Consider the following 27,087-nt stretch of genomic DNA (forward strand, 5'->3'; position numbering starts at 1 on the left):
AAGTGCATAATTTATTTGCAACAATGAATCTCATTGGTTTAAAGGATCCCGAAAAGCCAATGAATAATGAGATAACTGAGAGAAACTTCCCCGGCGCAAGCGCGGCGATTTGTTTACCTCCTTTACTGAAGAAGTTGAAGTACAGCCGCAGAAGATAAGATTTTTGTCAGCTCTTTTAACAAGCTGAACAATTGTTTGTTGCTGACATGGATTTAAAGGTATAACCATTTGTAAATTGTTTTATCCCTATGCGTAAGTAGAAAACATATAGGTGGTGCATATTTTTTTACTGACCATTAACAAGTTCCTGTTCTTGGATCCCCTTTCCAGATAAGTGCCCCTCGATTCTTTGGGTTATGTGCCATTTACAAGTGAGTTTATGAGTTGGATATCTCATTTCTTTTGAAAAATTAACCAAATGAAGTTTGAGGAAAATCCATTCAATTTTAACAAGTTTCGAGTTTAATCGAGAAATTTGGGTACCATGCATGTGAATCAAGAAAAACAATCTGGTGCTGCTAACAAGGTACACAAGCACTAATTATTTGTGATGATACCCGTGGCTTCTGTGGTAAAGCTAAGTAGACTGACTCATTATCTTAGCTGCAAGCTGGCAACATATGAATTGATGCATCACATGTTGCTCTTTGAAATAAAAAAAAATGCAGCTGGTAAAGTGCAATACTCCCCAACATACCATATACTTCCATCTATAAAGCGCCCCCAAGTATAGGGCGACCCCTCCTGTACAAGCCTTCAAAATCAATGCTAAGTGTTATACCCCGTCTATAAATAGATGAAAGGATGGACTGAACTGGTCATATTTAATTAGCTGTGGCATCAGGATCTATAACTGAATAATGCCAAATAGGGGCATCTTGCTTATTGTTTGTTAGAAATGTACATGTATATTGCTGTTGCGATTTTATGCAACATGTTACACACTTAGAACCACATTTAAACAGACCCTAATCTGAGGTCACCTAAAATAACTTTTTAAGCAGAACTATTTTAAGAAATGTCAACTCATTGGTGTAGATATACACAATAGACTGGATCCAAGGCAGCAAAAATACCCAAGGAAACCATCAATACCCCAAACATGTTCGGGAGCCCTGGACATGTAAATTGTAAAACACATTCACTTACTGATTCTTATGTGGAGTTACCATGGTTACGGTGTCAAGTTTTGTGGACCAAATCTCAGATAAAAATTGATATCATGATATATATTGACACTACGGAAAAATAATGTCAGTTCACTGTAACCATGGTAATGTGTTGTTGCTAGATCCCACCACTCTCGACTGAGGATACAAATGATCAGGATGTTGCTGCTGCAAAGACCAAGAAGCCAAGGAAAAGGATGAAAGAGATGAGGAAGAAAATCCAGTCTCAGGTTGTCTGTTGCTCCTAATTGCATCCTTTAGACTGTCGATGACATTTGAACAATTACATGAGCATGTACACTTAGGCCGTAATGCATGTAGATTTGATTGTTGATGTACATTAGATTTTGAGTGGTACAGTATTTCTATTGCGTGCAATGCATATTTTGATTATTTAGCAGTATATTTGTTGGTTGTTTGGTGCAACTTGATTTTCATGTCAACATGCAACTGGTGCAAGTTAAATCAAATTCCTTAAATCAATCCTTGCATTGTGAACTCATGATCCCACATTCATTTTAGATGGAGTTCTACTTCAGTGACTCCAATCTACAGAAGGACAGATTCTTGAAGAAAGAGATTGGCAAGACTGACGATGGATGTAAGAGTATTTGAATTCCACATGTGTTTCTTATATAAGATGCAGGACTGTGTATTGTATGGAATGCTAGTTGAGATTGACACTGTATATATGGTACATATAGTAGACATGCTGTGCATGCAGTACACGTGTTACTTAGTGCACAATGAATGTATGGTACACCAGACATTTTTATGCGTTAGGGACACGCCAGGGTAGAGGGAAACTAGTATATCTTTCTGATTTGTTTGGGGCCATGGGTTGCCCAGTCGTCTAAGGCGCCACAATTCGCTGTGCAGAGATGCGTCCCTTGGGCACACCAGAATCCTATGATTGTGGGTTCGAATCCCGGTTCCGACCTATTATGTTTCAGCACCATACCCGTGCTCGTGGGTTTCACATAATAGTGCACAATGAATGTATGGTACACCAGACATTTTTATGCGTTCGGGACACGCCAGGGTAGAGGGAAACTAGTATATCTTTCTGATTTGTTTGGGGGCACGGGTGGCCCAGTCGTCTACGTCGCCGCAATTCGCTGTGCCGAGTTACATCCCTTGGGCACGCCAGAAACCTATGATTGTGGGTTCGAATCCCGGTTTCAGCACCATACCCGTGCTCGTGGGTTTCACCGAAGTGGTAAACGTCTGAGGCCTGCATCACTTCGGTGTTTCCTCCCACATTAAGCTGACACGCCGTGATATAACTGGCGTTATAAATACTGTTAAAAGTGGCGTTAAACCCAACTCACCCACTCACTCTAATGCATTTATGTTATTTTTTTGTAAACTAGCATGAACAGGGCCAGCTTCCAGTCTGTGTATGTTGATGATCTTCTAAAATGTTTTCAACTCATTATTTATTTGGCCAAGTGACTGTACAGAATCAATTTTTGGTTTCAGACATAGACATTTCTATATTTCTCAAGTTCAACAAGATTCGCCAGCTGACAGACGAAGTCAAGACAATAGCTAGGTCTTTAAAGAAATCGAAATTGTTGGAGGTAAGTTACAGAGTCTGTGAGCTTGTCCACTGAATATCACTCATGTATGCATCCTCCCTAAATCATGTTACCATGACTATCTAGTTGTATGCATCAGTCCTGCCACATCCTTCCCATTTTGGTGTTTCTGGTCAACTTTTAGCAGGTACAGTTGTAAATTGGTTAAAAGACCCTCAAGCCCAGGGTATATTGCTGTGCAGTTTTATCATGTTTATGGGGAATGTTTGTGTTTTGCAGGTGAATGATTTATGTTTATGTTTTGCAGGTGAACATGGTGAATGATGAATGTTTTTTTTTTTTGCAGGTGAATGGTGAATGTTTGTGCTTTGCAGGTTTATGGTGAATGCTTGTGCTTTGCAGGTGAATGATAAATGCTTGTGTTTTGCAGGTGAATATGGTGAATGATAAATGTTTGTGTTTGCAGGTGAATGATGAATGTTTGTGCTTTGCAGTTGAATGATAAATGTTTGTGTTTTGCAGGTGAACAGTGAGGAGACAAAGATCAAGAGAACTGAACCATTGCAGAGTGTTCCTGACGTTGACGACCGAACCGTCTATGTTGTGAGTCCTGATGTTAGCAATCCTTTCATTCTTTTGAAGTTACAAAATATTCTCCCACAAATTCGAATAATCATTTTTTCATCTGAATGTACAAGGGGAGATAACTCATGTGTACCATGTTGTTGTAGTAATGTTGATAGGGTGCATGGTGTGGGTCACTGGTGACCCTTTAACACCCAGTGGGATGCAAGTTTGTCCAAAATTTATATGGTTGACTCGTGCAAATAAGATGAAAAAGTTTTTATTTAAAAAACAATTTCTTTTAATGGTAAATCCTTTTAGCCTTTAAATCCCTTTTTGGACATTCCAGGAGAACCTGCCACGTACCACTGATCACGAGTGGGTAAGAAGTCTGTTCGCGCAGTGTGGCAATGTACAGTATGTCAGTCTGCCGAGGTTCAAGAGTACGGGAGATCTCAAGGGATTCGGCTTTGTTGAGTTTGCCTCCAAAGAAGAGGCTGCCAAAGCCTGTGAGGTGAGACTGCAGGCTTGTTAGCTACTGTATTGTTAACTGCAGGCTTGTTAGCAACAATATTGTTGACTGCAGGCTTGTTAGCTACTGTATTGTTGACTCCAGGCTTGTTAGCTACAGTATTGTTGACTGCAGGCTTGTTAGCAACAATATTGTTGACTGCAGGCTTGTTAGCCACAGTATTGTTGACTCCAGGCTTGTTAGCTACAGTATTGTTGACTGCAGGCTTGTTAGTGACAGTATTGTTGACTGCAGGCTTGTTAGCTACTGTTTTGTTGACTGCAGACTTGTTAGCAACAATATTGTTGAGTGCAGGCTTGTTAGCTACAGTTTTGTTGGGTGCAGGCTTGTTAGCTACAGTATTGTTGAGTGCAGGCTTGTTAGCTACTGTTTTGTTGACTGCAGACTTGTTAGCAACAATATTGTTGACTGCAGGCTTGTTAGCTACAGTATTGTTGACTGCTGGCTTGTTAGCTACAGTATTGTTGAGTGCAGGCTTGTTAGCTACAGTTTTGTTGACTGCAGGCTTGTTAGCTACAGTATTGTTGACTGCAGGCTTGTTAGCCACAGTATTGTTGACTGCAGGCTTGTTAGCTACAGTATTGTTGACTGCAGGCTTGTTAGCCACAGTATTGTTGACTGCAGACTTGTTAGCTACAGTGTTGTTGAGTGCAGACTTGTTAGTGACAGTATTGTTGACTCCAGACTTGTTAGTGACAGTATCGTTGACTGCAGGCTTGTTAGCTACAGTATTGTTGAGTGCAGGCTTATTAGCTACAGTATTGTTGACTGCAGACTTGTTAGCTACTGTATTGTTGACTGCAGGCTGTTTAGCAATAGTATATACTTCTGTGTAATCACTGCGAAGTATTCGATATATGATATGAAAAGTCCAGCTAAGTTGTGTGCCAGTATCCAATGATTGGGTCTGTACTTCTAGATGTTGCACAACCCACCGCCGATGTCAGGCAAGGCCGGGAGATTCCCCAAGTGGAACAAGGTGCTGTACCAGCTCAAGAAGAAGTCCGGACAAGGTCAGCTGCACACTGTCACTCAAAGTATTGCAGGCCTAGTGGGCTAGCTAGCCTTAAAAGTTAATGGCCATTTTCAAATTTCACCCAATTTCATTCAATGAAAATTCATTCTGTGAATGTATCAATAAAGTAAACTCAAATTGCAAATCAGGAATCAAATATTATGATAGGGGTAACTCTGAGCTCGTAACCTGGCAACATCGCAAACCTTGATTCCTTGTAGATATTCAGACGCCACTGTGCTTCAGTGTCGGTCAAGCTGACAAACATGGTCACCCATCCAACTACTCTCCACAACTAATGTTGCGTAACTTCATTGAATTCAGTAGTTTAAATATAAAAACTAATAAGCAAACAATAGCACCAAGACAGTGGACTTGATATATTATGGGGTGATAGCAGTTCCATTGAATAATATCTGTCATCTTCACAAACTTAACTTCAACTGCTTGACAAGAAATCAAAAGAAGGAGATTCCAGTAGCCCAAATGAGATAGATCGGGACACAAAACAAGATTGTGCAAGTTCCAAGTGTTACACGAATTAGAGCAATCTTTTGATGGTAAATGAGAGTGTTAGGTATTCACCACCAAATACAAGGGAGGAAAAATATTTTGGATACCCCAAGAAACTGTCAATATCCAATGTGAATTTTGATGATTGCATGTGAGTAAATACTGAATGACCACACAATGTTTTCGCTACTGCTAAACAAAGATCTGAGGACATCCCATTACGGGTCACGTCAGACCGACCTTGCGCGAACTTTGACCGACCAATGGAATGACCAATCAGAAGGCAGCTTTCTCGTGCTTTACAGGACTAATTTCAAATTGGCGACTATGCTTCAAAACATATTTTGACAAATTCTCGATTTTTCGAGGTTGCATGATTAGAAATCACATTCCGACTGTCACTTTCATAATCTGGTAAGCGATGATCTGATTGGTCGGATGAAAGGTCGTTCTGATGTGACCCCTCATGGGATGTCCTCAGATCTTTGTTCAGCGGTAGAGAGAACTAAGGTCTGATTTTAATGAGATTGCACAATTTTTCTGGAGCCCTGACATGGTCTTACTGTCATGTTATTTAGAGGGTTGTATGGCTGCACTGTGTCAATATATATATATATAACCTTTCCAGACTCCCATGAAGATATGGAGGCCACTGAGAAGTCGAAGGAGAATGATGAACCTGCACAGAAACAATGCAAGAAGCACAAGAAACGTCGGCGTCATACTAGTGAGAGCAGCGTTGATTGCTCCTCTGATTCTATCCCAGCTAAGAAGAGGAAGACGGAGTCAAGTGATGGCAGAGAAGAGCCTGAGAGGAAGAAAGAGGTCTGTAAGGACTCGGGTAAAGCTTCATGCAGTAAGGAACAAGGTAAACTGGATGAGTCTGTGTCGGATGGGCTTAAATCAGAGGAAGATGATAGGAAGGAAGGGAAGAAGAAGAAAAAGAGGAGGAAGCAGAGACTTTCGGATATTAATAAATCTCTTGAGGAAGATTCTGAGCACACAGACTCCTCTTTTGTGGAGAAGGAAAAGTCTGAAAGAGGGAAACGTAAACGAACATCAGACAGTCGAGAGAGTGGTGAGTTTTCAGCCCCGCAAGCAAAAGTGTCGAAACCAGAAGATTCTGGTGTTGATGTGGAAACAGCTGATGTCAATACGAATAAGAAGAGAACTAGAAGGAAGACGAAGAAGAAGAAGAACAAGGAGAAAGATGTCCCACCGCCACAACTCAAAGTCATCACAAAGTAGGTTTAAACAAAACAATCTTTTCAATTATTAGATTTTACTTATTCAATCAGTCATAACAGAATTTTGAAAACCTTGATCTGTTTGCCATTTTGAATGTTCAGACTATACACTTGATATTATTTTTTCATATTACTTGACTTCATTGTCTTTGGCTGTAAATGATGGTATAAGAATAGTGACAAGATGGTTAAAGCTTTGAAAGGATGTTGTTGCGACTCTCTTTTTTCTATCATTCAAAACTGGCTTACACAGGAGATATCACTTGATCTCACCCAAGCAATGTCTCCTGGGATATATTGCTATAATTATTGTGCATAACAATGCTTTGCAGACCATTGTGACATCATCGGTTACCATGACATCACAATCAAATGACATCACTAATCCCTCTGCCAGTAAAGATGGTTAGCCTGTACCTTTTACACTCAATACCGTGGCTATTTCTGTCTACAAACGGAAAAGTTGGAAGAATGACTTTGGATGATAAATAGAATCTCACCCTCGTGTCTTTTGATATCAAATATGTCAAGGCTAAGAGTTTTAAACTTTTATTGGCTCATGTTGGACAAAAGACACTTGGGTCAGATTCTTTATGTAACATTTAAGTCTGAATATTATCTGTGAGCATGTGAAGACTTTGTGAGTATTTTCCAGGCAGGAGTGGCTGAAACTGAGAGAGGAATATCTGAGTCAACAGAAGGCCAACATGGCCGCCCTCAAACAGTCACTACGGAAACAGCGTCTGGAGAGAGAAGCACATCAGAACAAGATGGAGGAACAATGTAAGTGGAGAATTATGAATGCTGTTTGATTAGGCTTTGATTTGACATAAATATATGGTATTGTTTGATAATGGTAATGTCAGATTATTTCTTTGTTATATTTGAGTATCTTCATGATAGTTCCCTCTGCAGAAGTACTGCTGAGCCATGGTGATAAATTGCCCTATTGAATATGATCATTATTATGTCTTGTAAAATGAAGTATAAAAGGTTTATCAACTGGTATTGAATAACAAGATTTCCTTATTACTGACATTCCCTTCTCGATCTACCTCTACAAATGTAAACAGGTGTTGATATAGATGGTTCACTAGAGGTTGTTGCAGGATCACATGGGGCACATGCGTTTTACGTGTCCCATGTCAAGCCGAAAATTGATAGAAAACAGCTGTTAGATTGAGCTGTGGTTAACTTGTGTTGTCACGTGACTTCCATTAACTGAATAAGCAATGCAGCTTTTGCTTTGAAGCGGGGTATAAGGGATTTATTCTGCCTCTGAGAAATCCACATGCAGCTTGTATTGTTCATGGTGGGGTATAAGAGATTAATTCCCCCGCTATGAGAAATTTATTACTCTTCAGCATGTTCAAGGTGGGTTGCACAGTATTTTAGCAAGGCATCACATGGTCCAATCAGATCTAATCATTCTGACATGGATGTATGAGAAAACAGTTTCTAGTGGTTCTAAAACTCAGTTGTTTGGAACTTATTGTTTGGTTTTAAAAGTAGATCAGTGTGATTTGATAAGAGTAGGATAGTTTGACCAGATTTTGTAAAAGTTCTCATATTTTACAAATTAAAACGGGTAGATATGAGGGCAGTGTCAGAAATGACCGATTTTGTCTATGTTGTAATCATGTTACATTGAGGATGAGTATTTCTTGTTTGTGTGTTCATTTAAGATTACTCAAAATTGATGACCCACTCCATAATGAACAGGGTTGGTTGGTTGGTTGGTTGGTTGGTGGGGGTATTGATTCATTTGGAATTTGCACAAATAATACTGATCTGGCTGCATTGAGCATGTTCATGAACTCTTCCTTGATTTCAGATGGCACTAAGGGTGGCGTGCGACCAGCTATAGAGTATGTACCTGGGGTCATAGTGAAGGTCACCTGTAACGACCCCATGAACAGGAGGACACTGAAGGTGAGGAGAGAGAAGACTGTCATTATTTTGTCCTTCTAGCAAAGAATGTAAAGTTTGATTATTTTTTAGAGAAAGGAGTTATCAAACTGAATGGTTTCTTTGGTAGAACAGTGCATTACCTCTTTCATATTGAGATTTTTCACTCAAGAGCAAATAATTATTCGATGTACATTATCAGGAAATGCGCTACACACGCTACTTTGTTTCAATGTTGTCTCTCATGTGACATGTCTTGTTCACCATGTCTGCAGGAAAAGTTGCCTGGTGAAGTCAGTGTGGCCTACTTCGACATAAAGGACGATGCTTTGTCTGGCAGCATCCGCTGTAATGATGAGGAGAGTGCAAGGAAGATCTCTGAGTTGCTTCTAGAAAACCATACTTTCAACCTGCTTACTGGTAGGTCATGCTTCACAGACACCTCACCTGTATGAATAGACTGGATGTTAAACCCTATATCGTCTCACCTTGGGACGTTAAACCCCATTTGACATCACCTGTACACACAGACGTGACATTAAACCCCATTTTAACTCACCTCACCTGTACACAGATGGTACATAAAACCCAATTTTGATAGTTTGGGATTTAAAAAAAAAAGAAAAAGTTTCTATGGCAACAACTTTGACTGAAAATGTCAGTAGTGCTTGTTTTCGGAACAGATCTTGAAAACTACAATATTTCATCACTAAATGTGGCACATAGATGGGTCTAGTGGTGAATTCGTGCCTTTTGAAAGTTTGGTTGTTGGGTTTTTTTTCAAGGTAATTTTTCGAGTTTGGCAGCAGTTATCCGGAGCATATCTTGAAAAGTTTCCAATATTTCTTCAGCAAATGTGTCACATAGATAGGTCAAGTGGTGAACTTGTGCCTTTTGATAGTTTGGGATTTTGTAAACAAATATTTTTCGCGTTTCCATGGCAACAAGTTTCATATGTTAATCCACGACAAATATTTTATTTTGGGGGACATCAATGACTATGTCCTCTTGTTAAGATTGCAGACTGTATGTTGTGAAAAACGTTAAAACAAGGGAGTAAAATAGGTATTCTATTAGGTGTGTAACAGATATGTTGGTACTTGTAGGGAAGACATACAAATACATTTATTTGTTTTGTGTTGTCCATAATTGTCAATTCAGGAGGTTTGGTATGTGGTCTCTTATTTACATTTATGAATTTATAAAGACAATGATTCACGTTGCAGTTGACTTACATTGGTTGTGATTTACATTGCGGGAGACTTGCACACCGATTCTCTTGTTGGGAGAAGTGGTTGTACATGTATTCACATTTCAACCCTAATTCATATTTCAGGGGACAGTGAGAAACAATACTGGGAGAAGCTAAAGGCAGACAGGGACGAAAAATTCAATAATAAGACAAGGACAAAGAAAAGAGGAACACAGAAGGTCAGTTGCATCAATGATATTGTCAGGAACTTTTCTTCTGTATGTAAGACCAAAGGGGTATTCTGCTGGTACACACTTTCATCCTTTTACTGTAAGAATGCAAACTGGTTCCAAACTGACAGAGGCGGGTAGGTGACCTAGTACTTGTCAGGCACTATGATTCAATGTGCAGAGTGTGGCGGTCGGGTAGCCTAGTGGTTAAAGCGTTCGCTCGTCACGCCGAAGACCTGGGTTCGATTCCCGACATGGGTACAATGTGTGAAGCCCATTTCTGGTGTCCCCCGCTGTGATATTGCTGGAATATTGCTAAAAGCGGCGTAAAACCTTACTCACTCACTCACTCACTCACTCAATGTGCAGAGTTGCATCCCTTAATCGTGGCAGAGTCGGGTGATTGTTGGTGTGAATCCCACCATATCACTTGTCCTGGGTGTCTAGCTACATCACTTTGGGGAGTTTGGGCTTTCCTTCTACACCATCTAACTCAAAGCTGATATGCAGGGATATCATGGAAATACTGTAAACGTCGCCTTCAGCCATACTCCCTCACTCACTCTATACTGAACATGCTGAAGTTTCACAATAATGATACATCATCAACTGTTAATGGTGCTTTTCCATAATAATAATAATAATAATAATGATGATGATGATAATAATAATAACCACAGAACTATCTTGTTTTGTTTTTCCTCTCACACCAGCACTATCTGTTTGTTCCAGCTTATAGAGAAGGCTCACAAGCACAATGCTGAGGTGATTGCGAATAAGAAGCACATTGTGTTTGAAGACTGATACAAGACTGTGTGACAGTGTGACAGGAGAGTGAATGAGTGACTGAACCCAAGCCTAAAGAAATAAATATTGTCCTATTCTTATGCATGTTCTTTCATTGTGTTCAGTGGTACCGTGTATGGTGTCCATGGAGGCATATCCTCTGAAGATTTATACTACTACTACTACTACATGTACTACTACTACTACTACTGGGGCGGTTGGGTAGCCTAGTGGTTAAAGCGTTCGCTCGTCACGCCGAAGACCCGGGTTCGATTCCCGACATGGGTACAATGTGTGAAGCCAATTTCTGTTGTCCCCTGTCGTGATATTGCTGGAATATTGCTAAAAGCGGTGTAAAACCACACTCACTCACTCACTACTACTACTACTACGCCGTTCTCAGCAATATTCCAGCTATTTGACGGTGGTCTGTAAATAATCGAGTCTGGACAAGACAATCCAGAGATTGACATCATGAGCATCAATCCACACAATAAGGATACGATGACATGCATCAACCAAGTCAGTGAACCTGACCACCCGATCCCATTAGTTTGTTATTAGTGAAACATTGCTGGCTGTGGCATGAAATCTAAGTTGCTGACACTTTCACATTGTCATGACCTTTCTTTCAGCACATACCAGATATGTGATTATGAAGTTAAGCACGCTTAGTTCTTGTTAGGAGTTGCCACAGACACGACTGCAGTCAGTGATTAACAGTCTGGCTTTTACAAAAGCATGGCGACCCCTATCAGATTACCTTCCACAATCTACTAAGTGTTGAACAAAGGCATTAATTGAATGGCTTTATTATGCTGATTGTTACTTTACATACATACATGTAGAGTATACAGCAGATCAGAGATGCTGTAAGCACATTGCTACAGTTGAGTATTATCTTGCTGGATCACACCAAGTTCCGACACTTACTAGGACACAGGCACAAGGAGTCCACATAGAGATCCGACACCTACTAGGACGCGCACAAGGAGTCCACATAGAGATCCGACACCTACTAGGACACGCACAAGGAGTCCACATAGAGATCCGACACCTACTGGGACACTGGCACAAGGAGTCCACATAGAGATCCGACACCTACTAGGACACAGGCATAAGGAGTCCACATAGAGATCCGACACCTACTAGGACACAGGCACAAGGAATCCACATAGAGATCCGACACCTACTAGGACACGCACAAGGAGTCCACATAGACCATGTTAGAGGGTGCCATTCCCTTTTGCGATGCCATATGCTGTACGCTATTAAGTGGTATTCTGGATGACACAGTGCAGTACGCTGGATGCTATAAAATGTTTATCTGCATGCAAATATTTCATTGTTGAAGTTCATTTTACGTATGTTTTTTTCTTGCAAAAAGTGATAACTCGACAAAATATTTAGCCCTTAGCTTATGAGCAACCATGGTCATTCATTCCATGTGAAAATCCCTGTCTAGTTTACCAACTGTGTACACAAGATTTCTTAAGTTGGATCTGAAGACAAATTAAATGGTATGTCGGATGCCTAGAGTGACAGGGAGGTGGCACCCTCATGTTAGCATGAATGGAATCGGTTGGAGTGGAGCTACTGACCAGGAAGTAACTGGACACCTTAAGTTATATATACAGGAAGCCGAAACTTTTCCATTATATCTCCACAGTTCAAGGGAAGTAACTCTTTGGATTGACGAGGGCATATAACAAAACATTCAGCAAGAATCAAATAACTAAATTTCACATTTGTGTTAATGAAAATATTTACATGCTCAATTTCATGTCTAGTTGACAAAATGGTTGGATTCGAGACTGGCTACCTGATATGGAAATAGGTTTCTCTTAAACTCTTGCCCAATATATACAATACAGTATATGGAGATTCATAAAGGATCAATGATATGACAATGGTATGAATACTGTCAGGTCGTGTATACTTAGAGGTAGATAGGTCTCGATCTATGTGTGATCATCAACCATGATAGAGAAATACATGAGTGACTCGAAATCCAACATTTACAGTTTCAGAAAGACATGGATGAAAATGTAAAGTAGGTGACAAAACTAAGCTGATGTTTTAATCACTGTGGGTAATCATTACAAGTTTGCGATATACTGACGTTCTGAGAAGAAAGATTGTGTAAGTTTGTAATAACCTAGTTATTGAGGACAAATAACACATTTTACTGGTATGTCCATTTTACTCCACATTAAGGAGTAAATATATACCTGTGTATTACATTAATGAGGCAAACATAAAATTCAGATGTTTGTTGAAGAGTAAAAGTAAGTTAATTATATATAAAAAATGTCCATATTCATATACCATGCATTGTACTGAAACAAATTCAGATTTCCCACATCACACAAAACCCTGCTACCTAACACAATACATAGAACTGGGATCCTTTATCCTGAAGCACACATTCCACATGTAACAACAATGTCTGTACAATGTTCCTTGTTTGCATAGAAGCTTAAACAATGGTCACAACATGCATTTCCTCAAAATATACAAGTACGTATCTCATGCCAAACAATCGTATACACAATATACACTGTTCCTCATATAAATAATACCTAACTGTACACATAATTAGTTTATACATCATGGTGGCCAAGTTACTACTGAATATACACAGAAAAGGCACAGTCTTGTAAATGGTTAACAATACCGGTTTTGATAACATATCCATAAATGCAACATTTGAACAATAGCAAATCTGTACTCAAAAACTGAAACAATTATATTCCCAATTTAATATCTCATTAACATTTCTTGTATACCTCGAATATCCTCAGCTTCTGACTGCCTTCTCTCATAGCTTACAAAGTTTTATCAACAAGGAAACAGATGCTGCCTATTTAAACATAACAATTTCATATTAGAATTATGTCCTAACTTGTGTGTATTGAGTGCATGAAAACATGGACATGAGAAAGATGGACAATGTATATCAGTTGCAGACAAAACAATACATTTATAAAGTTTATGAAATCACATATCCTGCACACTTAATTGCACAAATGCACCTGAACAACATAAAACAATACATTGAAACACTTGCAGAATTATGCAACAATCTGGTTACTTTGTAGCACTCTGTCCTGATTATGACAACGGGAGCATAGACACAGAGGTGTTATTGCAGGATGATTAAGTCACGGTAGGGACAATAAGTTATGTATAAAATATGGGAATATGGCTTCATACATCCTCTTAAATGAAGATGTACAACATTTGGTATGTACGTTTTGCAAGCATGTTACAAGTTCTCCACTGTCAGTGGAAAGTTTGGCCTGAAGAGACCTATAGTATGTCCATGGCAATACTGAGAGCCAGCTTCACCATGATAGCCATTGTAGCTTGATATTTTGCACACTCTGCATCTCAGTAGAGAACACATCTCATGATCAAAGGTCTGCATCAACTCTCTGCCTAAATCCATTGCCTCCATGAACACCTGCGGGATCTGTAGAATTACATCCTCAATGGCAGCCTCACGCATTAAATCTGCAGGTTACCACTCCATGGACCTAACCTCCATTTGCACATACATGGTGCTGTACTTATATTAATGCTGCATTACTGCTAATTATGCATCAAACTTCCGTCCCAGAATCCATATGATTTCCATGTATTACCTTTAAGTTCACTTCTTTAGCTTTAACTAAATTTGATTTTTCCTCTTGGGTATTAAGATTCCTCCTGGAGTCTGTCATCCTGAGACTCCTGCGAGAGCCCTTCCACCTGTTGGTGGTGATACCACTGTCTGGAGTGTCTACCAGTGTCACTAGATTGTTGGGTTTCACTGGCGGCTCTTTCTTCCGTCGCCGCCGCCGCCGCCGTATCACGACTATGATAATAACTATGATCACAATAATGAAGAGGAGTCCACCCACAGCTGCAGGGGCTGCAACATGGGGGACCAGTGGGAATGGAGAGTCAGGTTCAGAATAGACATGTGCATTGTCAAGGTGAAGTAGTCGCATGTTGGTGCCGTTCTTTGGCTCATCAAAACTGTTGGGTGCTCCTGAGGCATCGCGTCTGAAGCGTAGCATTGATGAACGACGGAAGCGTTTCCGGAGTCTGTCAGAGGGTCCGATGACATATATGACCTGGAGGTACCACTGATGTCCTGAGTCCACCTGTAGGAAAGAACAGAGGTAGTGATATTTAAGATGATTGCTGCATGTAAATATTGTTTGTGATTAAGAATTGGACTTAGGACAAGGAAATCAACTCTCTCCAAAATAAATCTGTAGTGGTAAAACATTTTAAAAATGATATGCAGATGTTTCTCTGTTAGTTCAAGCACAGAAGTAAATACAGACATGGGAGTCTTTACAGTTGATTCAAAAAACTTTGAGCGATGGCACCAAGGCCACAGTTGTCCCACCTTGTAGAGAGGGTCTACACTCATGGCGAAGCCGTCTACCCCTGGCATATTGGTGAGGCCTATGTAGTCCGGGTTCTCGTAGGCCAGCTGCGCTTCGAATGCTATGTCGTGGAAGTTTGTCTGGACAGCATCAGGATTCCCACGATCCTACAGGAAACAGTTTATACTTGTTACTCGATTTTCTAGTGATTTGTGTAGGAAGATGAAACGTGGTGAAATATAAGTTGGTAACAGGGCAAAGACGTTTTAGTTTTGGTCCTACAAACTATTGCATCAGTTGGAGAACACCACAAAAGGAGCATCTTTGATTGACAGGACACTGGTGGAGGCTGGGATGTGTCAGCCTGTGTCAGTAGTGCCTTTTACCCATGTTCCGGCCTTCATTTCACAAAGCAGTCTTAGCACTAAGACGATTGTAACTCCCATTTTTTAACATAGACTACGACAGTCGTAGCGCCAAGGTCGCTTTGTTAAATGGGGGCCTGGTCACTCTGTGACTTGGGTAGTGTGCACCCCACCTTTTCAAAATCTGCCTCAGAATAATAACAAGAAAATACTGGTATTTCTATGAAATACATGTGTCCAAATGTTAAACACATTAGTACTGCATAATGACTGCGTAATAAGTGCATTTAAGTTAATCAAACCCAGTGTAGATGATTATAATATGCAAATGGAGCTGGCTACATTCCATGGCATTTTAAAAAACCCAACTTATCTTAAAAGAGAAATAATTACAAATTTCAGAGATAAAAAGTCATGCTTACAAGAATGAGGAACCTCTGCCTGAGTTTGGGGCTGGGCTGCATACAGCCGAACTGTGGCCCTTCGTTGTACTCCTCCCCTGTGGGGTCATATGTGGGGATGTACCCATCACTGCCTGAAACATAGGGAAGGTATGGCTAGACTGGGTCCTCAATGGAACAACCCTCATTTCATCTAGCATATTTTCTTCTTAGTTTTTTTATGATGTTTTTTTCTTTTATCTTTCTATTATACCGATCACTTTACAACATGTTTAGCATATTTGTGATATTTCCTCATCTGTAAGCACTTTTTAAAAAAAATGTCACACTGATTTCAGTCGAATCATATTAGAACTTTACCTGTACAAAGATACACCTTCTCTATTCCCAATTTGTATGCTGTTTTCAAATCCTGTTCTGGACTCCATAAGACCCTGGCATAGATCTTCTGGCCTGTAATCAAAGGGTAGGTAGGTCTAAAATTAAATGTATTTTGAATACCACTGATAGGTTACAAAACCCTGATTCTCCATGACTACCTGTGTGTGTATTTACCTGGAGAGCACCTAGCTACTATTTACCTGGGAAGAATACCCCGTTGAAGTCACAATCATCCTGCGAGACCTCTGTGGAGTTGAGACATGTCTCTATGACTGTGTAGCTACTATTTACCTGGAGAGAATGCCCCGTAGAAGTCCCAGTCATCCTGTGAGACCTCTGCAGAGTTGAGACATGTCTCTATGACTGTGTAGCTACTATTTATCTGGAGAGAATGCCCTATTGAAGTCCCAGTCATCCTGTGAGACCTCTGCAGAGTTGAGACATGTCTCTATGACTGTGTAGCTATTATTTACCTGGGGAGAAGGCCCCGTTGAAGTCCCAGTCATCCTCTGAGTCCTCTGCGGAGTTGAGACATGTCTCTATGACTGTATAGCTACTATTTACCTGGGGAGAAGGCCCCGTTGAAGTCCCAGTCATCCTGTGAGGCCTCTGCGGAGTTGAGACATGTCTCTATGACTGTGTAGCTACTATTTACCTGGAGAGAATGCCCCGTTGAAGTCCCAATCATCCTGTGAGGCCTCTGTGGAGTTAGGGCTGAGAAGAAACATCTTGAGGTTGTTGGTGAGCTGGAAGTCTGTGTTGAGAGAGTACACCACAGGGACAGGCCGGTTGGTCTGCTGGAAGGAGATGGGCACCTCAAAGCTGCAACACAACACAACATGCGTGAGTGAGGTAGTTGGGTTTTACTCAGCTTTTAGCAATATTCCAGCAATATCAATTTGAGGGACACCAGAAATGGGCTTCACACATTGTACCCTTGTGGTTAATGGAACCTAGCCCTCTGGTGTGATGAGTGAACCCTTTAACCAACTGGCCATCCCACTGCCCCAAACACAACATGAGAACACATTAGGTATCAACCTAATGTTCAGTTGGTCACGTAAGTGTGAACAAATATTATATATAGCAAATCAAAAGTAAGGACTCAGGATATTTGTAGAGGCAAATGGGCAAAGGTCCAGCTTAGGAAACTAACTACACTGACATCATCCGTCTTGGATCAAGCTAACACAGGCCTCTTGACCAGTGGCCTGTTCCACAAAGCGATCTTAGAGCTAGGATTGCCGTAAGCCTGTATTAAAGTATGGGAGTTACGATCATCTTAGCGCTAAGATCGTTTTGTGGAACGGGCCCCTGGTCCATCTTTGGCCAATGCAAACTTCCAGGAGCCATTTTCTTATCTCTGCCTATTAAGTTTCCTTCCTTGGTTGGGAATATGTAAGTAGTATTAAGACTCAGTAAGTGTAGATATAACACATATATTACACAATAACTAAAGATATGTATTTCACAAACGAGTAGTTTTGCAGGCATTAAAGTGCCTTACCTCTGTGGCTGTGAAGCGATGCAAGGTATAGGGTCAATCTTGGTATATCTCTGAGTGGCCTTGACACTGCAGGGGATGAGCTCTATGGTGTAACGCCCTGTGTAGTCCTACAACAACAACCAACAAGCTTCAACCTACAGCCTAACAAACCATACAACATCATACAGCTAACATCAAATGCTTGGCTACCTGTAGGCAAGGGACTCGTTATCGATGTTTGTAGTACCATTCAATGACAAGAAAATGTCCAGAGAAATGTGTTCAGTCAGGTGAATCGCCTCTTCTGTATCCATCACATCCATGTAACATAATGAGGGCCTTGAGGGTCAAGTTGCTAGTTAACCCCTATAACCTCTACCTTGAGGTTCAAGTTCCTAGTTAACCCCTATAACCTCTACCTTGAGGTTCAAGTTCGTAGTTAACCCCTATAACCTCTACCTTGAGGTTCAAGTTGCTAGTAAACCCCTACAACTCTAGCCTCTACCTTGAGGTTAAAGTTGCCAGTTAACCCCCACAATCCTTGCCTATACCTTGAGGTTAAAGCTGCTTGTTGCCCTCCAGAGCTGACGTGGACTGTCAAATGTCTGTTGGCTCCACAGCAGCTTCAGGTCAAAGCCGATGGCCAGACTGGAAGGTGGTTTGATCCTGCTCTCCAGTGCTGGCAGGGTGCTGTGACTCAGCACATACTGACCTGAAGGACGGGGAGAGGGCTTCACATGAATGTCACTTGTAAATATGTTAGTATTGTACTGCCTACAAGTATTATCAAGACATACATATACTTAGTGAAATACCTTCAGACAAATGGCATAAGGACAGTTTTATGATTTTGTAAATTTATGATAGGACAGGGGCGGCCGGGTAGCCTAGTGGTTAAAGCGTTCGCTCGTCATGCGAAGACCTGGGTTCGATTCCCGACATGGGTACAATGTGTGAAGCCCGTTTCTTGTGTCCCCCGCCATGATATTGCTGGAATATTGCTAAAAGCGGCGTAAAACCATACTCACTCACTCACTCACTGATAACAGGACCAATGAAGAGGAAGAGGCTGTGATGCTTATTTTACATTACTGCCAATAACATATGATAGGACATTCTGGTAGGTCATTACAAATAAGAAAAAAACACAAAACATTTTAGGACATATTGAATCATAATCAGTCAATGCCCTAGAAAACGATCTGATGTGAAACCCTGTATACTTTTCATAAAATTGTCATTTTGACACATTGTATAAAAATTGTATAAACTACTATGACACTGCATGGTGTCTATGTCACAGAATTAACCAATCAAAGTCAGTTTATGTAGTACAACCAGGGATAACCTCATTTGAACATATCATGAACATAGACTGACATTTTTATATCTGTTACTTTAACTGAACTGTGTTACTCTCACAAGTCCTCCTGCAGGTGCTTTACCTCTAAACTTGGCTGTAGTCCTGAAGTCAATAACAAGTTTGCCATCACTGCCAATGAGTATCCTGAGAATCTGCAGCTTGCCACCCAGGGTGCCCTCAGTTTCCAGGCCAGACTTCCACAAGATGGTGTCATAGTAGAATGAAAACTCCATCTCCGTGCGATGCTCAAGGGAGCCCCACCCTACAGGTGCCGTGGCGTACAGGTAAGACACGTACAGGGGGACCCGCACTGTGAGATGGGACTGCCCTGTATCCTTCACCTGGAAGTCCGACACGATCCTTCCACCGCAGATGTCCACCAACTCTGTCATATGGTACCAGGCATCAAAGGTCCAGATGCAGCTCTTCAGGTTGAGGTGTTTGTACAGAGATAGAGTCTTCTCCTCTCGTAGGTCATCATCAAACTGGTAGGGAAACTCATGACCTGGCCCGTAGGGCAGAGAGTCACCAAGCTTCCCATCAAAGAAGCCTTCATCAATGAGAGGTTCTCGTTCCTCGGCTGTGATGATGTTGGAGCAGACGTGCTGCTGGCGGTAGATTGGCTCTGCCAGCAAGAACCTTAGATTGTGTAAGGGGAAGGTGGAGATCAGAGGCAGCATGCCATCCTGATGGGGAATCTTCACTGAGATGTGAATTGTGTTTGGATGGTCAAAGTCATCAGGCCCCACATATTCAAGGTTTGCTAAAAAGGACTGAGCTTGGTAACTGTAAGGATTGCTGCCAAATACTGGCGATTTACAGATACCATTATCACTTCCTATAGTGACAGCTCTGCTCTTGAGAGGGACGCCTGGGTTCCCGTTCTCATGTCTGGGTTGGGCAATACATCGGACCTGGAAGCGAGAGCGGAAGTACACGCTATCCAGGACAATCTTGTTGACGTCTGTGAACAAGGTGGTGTCCGAGACCTGCATGAATGGTGGCCTTGATCCGTCCTCCTCCTCGGGCAGAGACACCTCCCAGGTGTATAGGAGGCTGGACTGGTTGATGCCTGCCTCCTCACACAGCATGTGGGTCTTGGTGAATGTGGGGTAGTGCTCATCACAGGGCTGCAACACACATTTCACATCAATCATCCTACTGTGAGACAAATGTTATAGGGGGACCTGTTCATAATTACACTTTCAAATGGGTACATTGCTGAAGGTTGATATGTCCAAAAGGCAGAGATTTTAACAAATGTTTTGACCATGAAAAAATGGCCACTATATTATTATAATGATTAAATAATGGTATGTAAAGAAATCCAATGCGGGTCACTTACTGTCTTTTAACAGCTATAATATGGACTATGCATGCACAACATATTGTTTCAAGTTTATTCCTGAGGTTTGTGACACTCACCGTTATACAGACAAGAGGATACCCTGGAGATGGGTTGATTTTAGTTCCAAGCTCAGCATCATCATAATTCAGCAGAGACACCACCTATAATACAGCCATCAGATGCTATATATTGTCAGTTTAGAAGGGAAACAGTCTACAATACTTTAAGTCCAACCCTGATGAGCATACAGGATGTTTCGACAAATGCAAATACAGAAAAAAGTGATATTTAGGATGACATCAGTTTGTAATTACAAAACAAGTACACACAACTGAGGCATTTGCACCACATTGTTTTCAGAAATAAATAACCTAATAATTCTTTGGAGTCTCGTGTAAGTGATTGTTCAGTAGTTTTGCCACCTGCCACTGACTCACATGAAAGTGTTCTTTGTTGTTTAACACCACACTCAGCAATATTCCAGCTATATGACGATGGTCTGTAAACAATCAAGTCTGGACCATACAATACAGTGTTTGATATCATGAGCATCGATCCATACAATTGGGATACCAAGTCAGCGAGTCTGACCACCTGATCCCGTTAGTCGCCTTTTATGGCAAGCATGGGTTGCTGGAGACCTATTCTACCCTGGATCTTCATGGGTCAAAGTGTATGACTTACAACAGGAGGGGCTGGTAGAATGATGCTCCCTGAGACTTCATTGTCCAGGATGGTGATGGTGGTTGTCTTGACTGGCCCAAACACAGCTCCCTCAGGGTCTTCAGGGCCTAGCATCAGGGTGAAGGACTCGTGCCACTCTATGTCACTGTTGTACAGCACGTCCACAACAAAGTCAAGCTCACTCACACCTGAAGAACAGACAGTTATGCAACACTCAGGCGTTTCTCTTAGGACGATTAAGACTTACCTTTATTTGTACATAAAGATTCAAGATTAAGTTACAGCACTAATTTTGTTACCAAGTCATAATAGATTTTGCACTGACTGGAAAATGCTAATGTCTAATATATATTGTCTTCATGGTCCTTTTCAAGGATAAAGTGACCAAGTGTCCATCATGTTCCAAGAACACTTTGAACACATACTTATCATGACAAGGAGTTTTATGGACAACTTCTTTATGTTACAAACACAACATTTCAGGGCAACATGTTGCCCATCCATCAGGTGATATATGGGCAAGAGGTAGGCCTGAAACGTTTGTAGGCATAATAAATAAGTTGTTATTTATAATACTCCTTATCGTGTTTACATCCAACTTCTAATTGCTATCAAGACTCTAAATTTTCAGTTGAGATCCTTGACCACAGTGTGTAACATTGCAAATCCCACTGATGTTGTGCCCACCTGGTTTGAAGTCAAGCACCATGCTCTTGGGGTTGTAGTCCATGCCTGACTGTGCCGAGCCGTCCCTGGTGCTGCATCGGACAGACGAGGACTTGTTCAGGTCCCCACTCCTCACGACCTTCACCTCAACAGACGTGATCTGTTCAGTGGCACTTGGCTCATGGGTGCTGTAGGCTGCCTGGGCAAACTGGATTGTCGGCACTGGGGACATGAAGCAAAGCACAACCTCAGGACCAATTTGTTGCAAGGGTAACCCTAATTTATGTTTTACTCTATGTAGCATCATGTTTCATTGCAACACTTTCCCTGTGATGATATCAGGTTTATTCCCTGTGATGTTATCAGTTTTATTCCCAGTCATATCAGTTTTGTTCTCTGTCAGTTTTATTCCCTGTGATGTTATCAGTTTTATTCCCTGTGATGTTATCAGTTTTGTTCCCTGTGGTGTTATCAGTTTTGTTCCCTTGGGTGTTATCAGGTTTATTCCCTGTGATGTTATCAGTTTTGTTCCCTGTGGTGTTATCAGGTTTGTTCTCTGTGATGTTATTAGTTTTGTGATGTACCCACCATCATCGTGGTTGGTGATGGTGATAATGGTCTCCTTCATGTCCCCCAGCTCAGCCTCGCTCTCCCCACTTCCCCAGGCACCACTCAGTCGAAGCAGGAAGTCCTCCTCCGGCTCAAACTCATCATCATTCACTATACCCACAGTGCAGTTCTTCAGCTGGACGTGAAAGACAACATTTAAACTTATTATTGGAAACATTATATTACACTAGTAATATAGAAAATATAGAAAACCCTCTCTTAAGGGTACTTGCTGTTTGTTTTCAGATTACGTTTATAGAATCTCGGTGTTTTTGCCAAAAAGCTCCACACATCATCCCTGTGTTGGATCATCATCTATTTCAAGTTCACTGCAGGAAACATTATCAACAACAGATGCAGCACCATCAATATCCCTGTAAAAGGTACTTGGCGTAGGTTATCAAATTCATGAATCTCTGTGTTTATTGCAAAAAGCACAACTTAGTTAACCCTCCCAACATCATTGGGACACATATTGCCAAAGTCAGGACAAAGATGTAATGATCATTACATAGGACTCATTTCAAATGTATGGTAGGCTACATATCAAGATATAGTTTAGAATGTTTCTTCTTGAAAAAGGTAGAGATGGGTTGAACCTAGGGTGGTCTATGTCCTACTAAAGTAACATTTCCATCACAGCACCCACCCTCTCTCCTGGCTGGAAGGTTATCCTGGAAGCATTGGTGAGGATTCTCTCATCATAGTCCATCATCACCTCGGCTGTCTTCTGTCGCGTGTAGCATATCACAGATGACGTGTCCGTCAGGTCCCCGTATCTCATGATGGTCACGTTCACAGTCTTGTTTTTCTCATCTACATAGTAGCGATCTTGGACAAATGTCATCCTTGGAACTGAGGAAAACAACACACAATGTATCAGCAATACCATGAATACAGTATTATAAGCTGTGCAATGAGAGCAGTTAGATTAGAGCCAGGCTGGAGACTGGCAAAACTGTCATAATACAGCATAGTGAGTGAGTTGGGTTTAACGCCGCTTTAACATTATTCCAGTTATATCGCGGCGTGTCAGCTCAATGTGGGAGGAAAGCCCGAAGTGATGCAGGTCTCAGACGTTTACCACTTCGGTGAAACCCACGAGCACAGGTATGGTGCTGACAAACCTAGAAACATAATTGGGGCGAACCGGGATTCGAACCCACAATCATAAGTTTCTGGCGTGCCAAAGGGACGCAACTCTGCACAGCGAATCGCGGTGCCTTAGGCGACTGGGCCACCCGTGCCCTCTCATAATTCATCATAAGCTTTGCAGGATCAGATCATATGATACTGATGAATGTAAAAAAACATAGAGTGTATCTTGTAACTTTCTTACATACTACTCAAAAGAAGTTCAAGAACCTTCTGATTTTTTCAGTGAGTCATGTTTTACACCGCTTTTAGCAATATTCCAGCAATATCATGGTGAGGGACACCAGAAATGGGCTTCACACATTGTCCCCATGTGGGGAATTGAACCTGATTTTCGGCTTGATGAGTGAACACTTTAACCACTAGGCTACCCCACCCTCCCCGATTTTTTTTCAGATAGAGTTATAAAATAAAGTTAAATCCTAACAAGACCAGACCAAGGAGACCTACTATCCAGCTTTGTGTCGCTGACAATGACGGTAGAGATGTAGGGTTCTGCGAGATTGCTGCCCAGAGCGGAGCTGAGGAACACTACAAATGTCTCGTTACCCTCAAGGCGAGGGTCGAAGTCATCATCCAGCACAGTCAGCTGGCACTTCTGTTATAGAAAATACAAAAATGAATTGAAAATCAACATGTAAGTATGAATACACATAAAACAGGTAGCAGTCTGGCTGGATCAGCCTGTACTGCTACAGTGGACTGTTAACCTTAGGAGCGGAACCCAGGATAATCCAGGATAACTGTGTAGGTTTCAGGGCAATGTTTGTTTTCATGGTACTGTAGGTTTCAACGGTAACTTTACATTTCCATGGACTGAAGCAATACTGATCGCAATTTTTTTTATCTCACCTGTGAGATCTGCCCCGGGCCGAATGTCATCTGACTTGAGGTAGGTACATAGTCCTGTCCAGGTGTGGCCGAAGCAGGGCTGGAGAGTCGTGTTGCACACCACACTGTGGTCGAATGACTCAGGTCTGTTCCACCTCGCACAACCTCCACCTCAACATTACCAGCGTTCTCTGCAAAACTGTAGGATGGTTCGGACAGGAACACTGTGGACTCTGGCAGGAACAGAAACATGAAGAGATGTAATACGATATTTATTCCCCAGGGGAAATTTTTGCCAAGGATATTATTTCCACAGCAAGTATCTTACCAAAACTTTTTTCCCATATGAATATTCTTTCCTCCGGAATTCTTTTGACCCAGAAATGTTAACATACTGGAGACTACAGTTAAAATGAACTCAAAGGGTCCACTAATATTAGTTTGTTATAACCGTAGTTTGTTATAACCATATATACAGCAAATGGCCGGGGCCAAAACATGAGTTCGTATTTTTATGTCAGTTCAATATAAGAGTGTTCATTATAAACATAATTTACTGTATATCAAGACACTGGTCACCCACAATAGCAAATTCAAAGTATGACATTTGACCTCACAACGTATAAAAAACCTTGATTAATTGTGTATTGGTCCTTTCATCAATACAATATGACAATTTAGTAATTATAAGAGCTTCAGTGAATAAGTGAACGCACTTAATAAATAAACAATGTTGCAATTTTTAAATATTTGGGAAAGGTAGCACAATTTTTGTATTCATGCACCCTTGGATTGGTTTCAGCCAAAGGTTGCGACCTTCACAATAGGACTCACGGTCATTGGGTCCCTCTATGAGGACATTGGCCTTGGTGAGTGAGCCCAGGGACGCCGGGATGGAAGGATCTATCAAGCCAAGCTCGAACTGCTCTGATGTCTCGCTCTCACTGTCATCAATGATCTGCACACAAAGGACAGACTCACATCAACATCAAATACAGATGAACCTTGTGTCAAACTTGTGGGGACTGGAATTTTTTTGGGGTTATCCAGGGTTTGCGACTTCTGAAAATCTTAAACTTCATTTGGATACTTGGGATTTGCAAATGAGTTCGAGACAGTTCGACACAATGAGGTTCAACTGTAGATAACATCCAGTTAAACATGACATTGAACATACAGTGTGGAATGAACACAGTTTCAACATGCCCAACATCACTAAAGTAAAATAATCCATGGTTTTGTCAATCCAAGGTTATATCTATGATCATAACAGGCCCCTATTAGGCCCCTCCATTTCTCTGAATCATTAGCCTCTATTATTATCTATCATACTGATGTTTGTCCTTGATGGGAGCCCATACCTGGACCTCAGCACCCCACTGCTAGTCGTAAGAGGTGACTAAATTGTGAACGTCTGGTTTGTCCCTAGCAACCTATGCTGGTTGTGATAGGGGTGGTAAAGCTCAGTGACTAGGAAGATGTACTGTCAATATACCCCTACATTGCTCACAACATCAATCACTGGATTGTCTGGTCCAGACTTCATTATTTACAGGTTTCCATCATATAGCTGGCATATTGCCGAGTATGGCATTAAACAAACAAACACACAGTCCATACCTTGACATCACAGGTGGCCTCTGACACGCCGGAGGGGAAGACAACTCTGTAGGAGTTGCTGCGTCCGCGGGAGATGTAGTCGGAGCCTGACTCCAGGCCGGTGAGGGAACTGCCCGTGGCTGTGAGGGCTGTGGTGTAGCAGATCACGGACACCGTCGTACTCAGGTCACCTGAAGCAGCCCAGTAGGGGGTTAGTACACTGCAGCTGATCCATGCCAACTGGCAGGTGAGGTAGTGTTCATAGCAGCATGTAGGTGGAGTTATCAATAAAGTTCCTTTTTGTACTCGAGTTAGATTAGGGGTTTAGTTCACCACAGTTGAACCATGCTTTGTTGAATTTCATATAAAAATTTGCTAATGATCCTATTCTTAAGGCCTGGTTATCAAAATAATTTCCTTTTTAATTTCTAATACTCAGCTTCATTACTGAGGCGTCACACAGAAAATAGAGATAAAAGTAATTAAAAAATGTTGCATTTTGAACTTCCAAGAGTGCAGTTACCCGGTAAGTAGCATCTGGATTGATCCATTTTATACCCCTATTGACTGCGCCTTGTCATGTATTGCACATGCATGGGCTGAACCACTGGTTGCATTAAGGGGTGTGTTTTGGGTAGCTTTTTCCATCACCCTCAAACTTTCACTTTTAATTGTTCTTAATATGCCTTGTCCATTTGTCCCATTTCATAAAAAAAACATCCAATCAATGTGACATAGGTATAAACAACATGTTCTTCAACTGTTAATCACATTGTCAAAATACTCAGACCTATCGATGCTTGTTAGCATATGTTCATGTTTGACACCTACATACCTAAGTGTCCCTTAAATAATGATGCTGAGTATATATGCCTCAAGATAAATATTCTATTAACTTGAACGAATATTTTGTTATTATTATTATGCAAAAGTTGAACACATTTTTATGAAAAGTTAACAAAGAATCCAATGCTTGTGATGCAAATAGGACTCGTACCTGTTCTTGTCAACTTGGCCATCACATAGACATCAGATTCATTCACATGGTAAAGGCCCTTCTCAAACTGGATGGTTGGTTCTGAAAATACATGTCTAAAGTAAGCCCACTAATCACTTTGTA

General features: G+C 41.2%; 2 protein-coding genes across 2 annotated transcripts in view; one reads left to right on the forward strand and one right to left on the reverse strand.

Moving 5' to 3' along the window:
* Window positions 1–132: 132 nt before the first annotated feature.
* LOC139468886 (la-related protein 7-like) lies at window positions 133–10,767 on the forward strand. Its single transcript, XM_071251019.1, has 13 exons — window positions 133–218; window positions 1,292–1,399; window positions 1,692–1,770; window positions 2,652–2,752; window positions 3,233–3,313; window positions 3,624–3,788; window positions 4,726–4,819; window positions 5,963–6,578; window positions 7,237–7,364; window positions 8,416–8,513; window positions 8,765–8,909; window positions 9,826–9,920; window positions 10,644–10,767. Exons 1-13 carry the CDS (start codon window positions 207–209, stop codon window positions 10,713–10,715), a joined length of 1,794 nt encoding a protein of 597 aa, XP_071107120.1. The 5' UTR covers window positions 133–206; the 3' UTR covers window positions 10,716–10,767.
* Window positions 10,768–11,509: 742 nt separating this feature from the next.
* LOC139467891 (extracellular matrix organizing protein FRAS1-like) overlaps window positions 11,510–27,087 on the reverse strand; it is a 127,682-nt gene continuing 112,104 nt past the window's right edge. The window contains exons 49-66 of the mRNA XM_071249435.1: window positions 26,965–27,045; window positions 25,989–26,158; window positions 25,203–25,326; window positions 24,390–24,601; window positions 23,988–24,135; window positions 23,032–23,237; window positions 22,362–22,518; window positions 21,795–21,995; window positions 21,108–21,295; window positions 20,501–20,584; window positions 19,158–20,205; window positions 18,264–18,424; window positions 17,734–17,840; window positions 16,882–17,048; window positions 16,206–16,298; window positions 15,867–15,979; window positions 15,100–15,246; window positions 11,510–14,848 (exon numbers count right to left, since the gene is read on the reverse strand). Of these exons, the coding sequence (XP_071105536.1) occupies window positions 14,303–14,848; window positions 15,100–15,246; window positions 15,867–15,979; window positions 16,206–16,298; window positions 16,882–17,048; window positions 17,734–17,840; window positions 18,264–18,424; window positions 19,158–20,205; window positions 20,501–20,584; window positions 21,108–21,295; window positions 21,795–21,995; window positions 22,362–22,518; window positions 23,032–23,237; window positions 23,988–24,135; window positions 24,390–24,601; window positions 25,203–25,326; window positions 25,989–26,158; window positions 26,965–27,045 (3,953 nt within the window). The 3' untranslated portion in view covers window positions 11,510–14,302. The remainder of the gene's footprint in view (window positions 14,849–15,099; window positions 15,247–15,866; window positions 15,980–16,205; window positions 16,299–16,881; window positions 17,049–17,733; window positions 17,841–18,263; window positions 18,425–19,157; window positions 20,206–20,500; window positions 20,585–21,107; window positions 21,296–21,794; window positions 21,996–22,361; window positions 22,519–23,031; window positions 23,238–23,987; window positions 24,136–24,389; window positions 24,602–25,202; window positions 25,327–25,988; window positions 26,159–26,964; window positions 27,046–27,087) is intronic.

This window comes from Haliotis cracherodii, unplaced genomic scaffold, assembly GCF_022045235.1.
Source record: "Haliotis cracherodii isolate W230 unplaced genomic scaffold, xgHalCrac1.p SCAF_2, whole genome shotgun sequence".
NCBI classification, from domain to species: Eukaryota; Metazoa; Mollusca; class Gastropoda; order Lepetellida; family Haliotidae; genus Haliotis; species Haliotis cracherodii.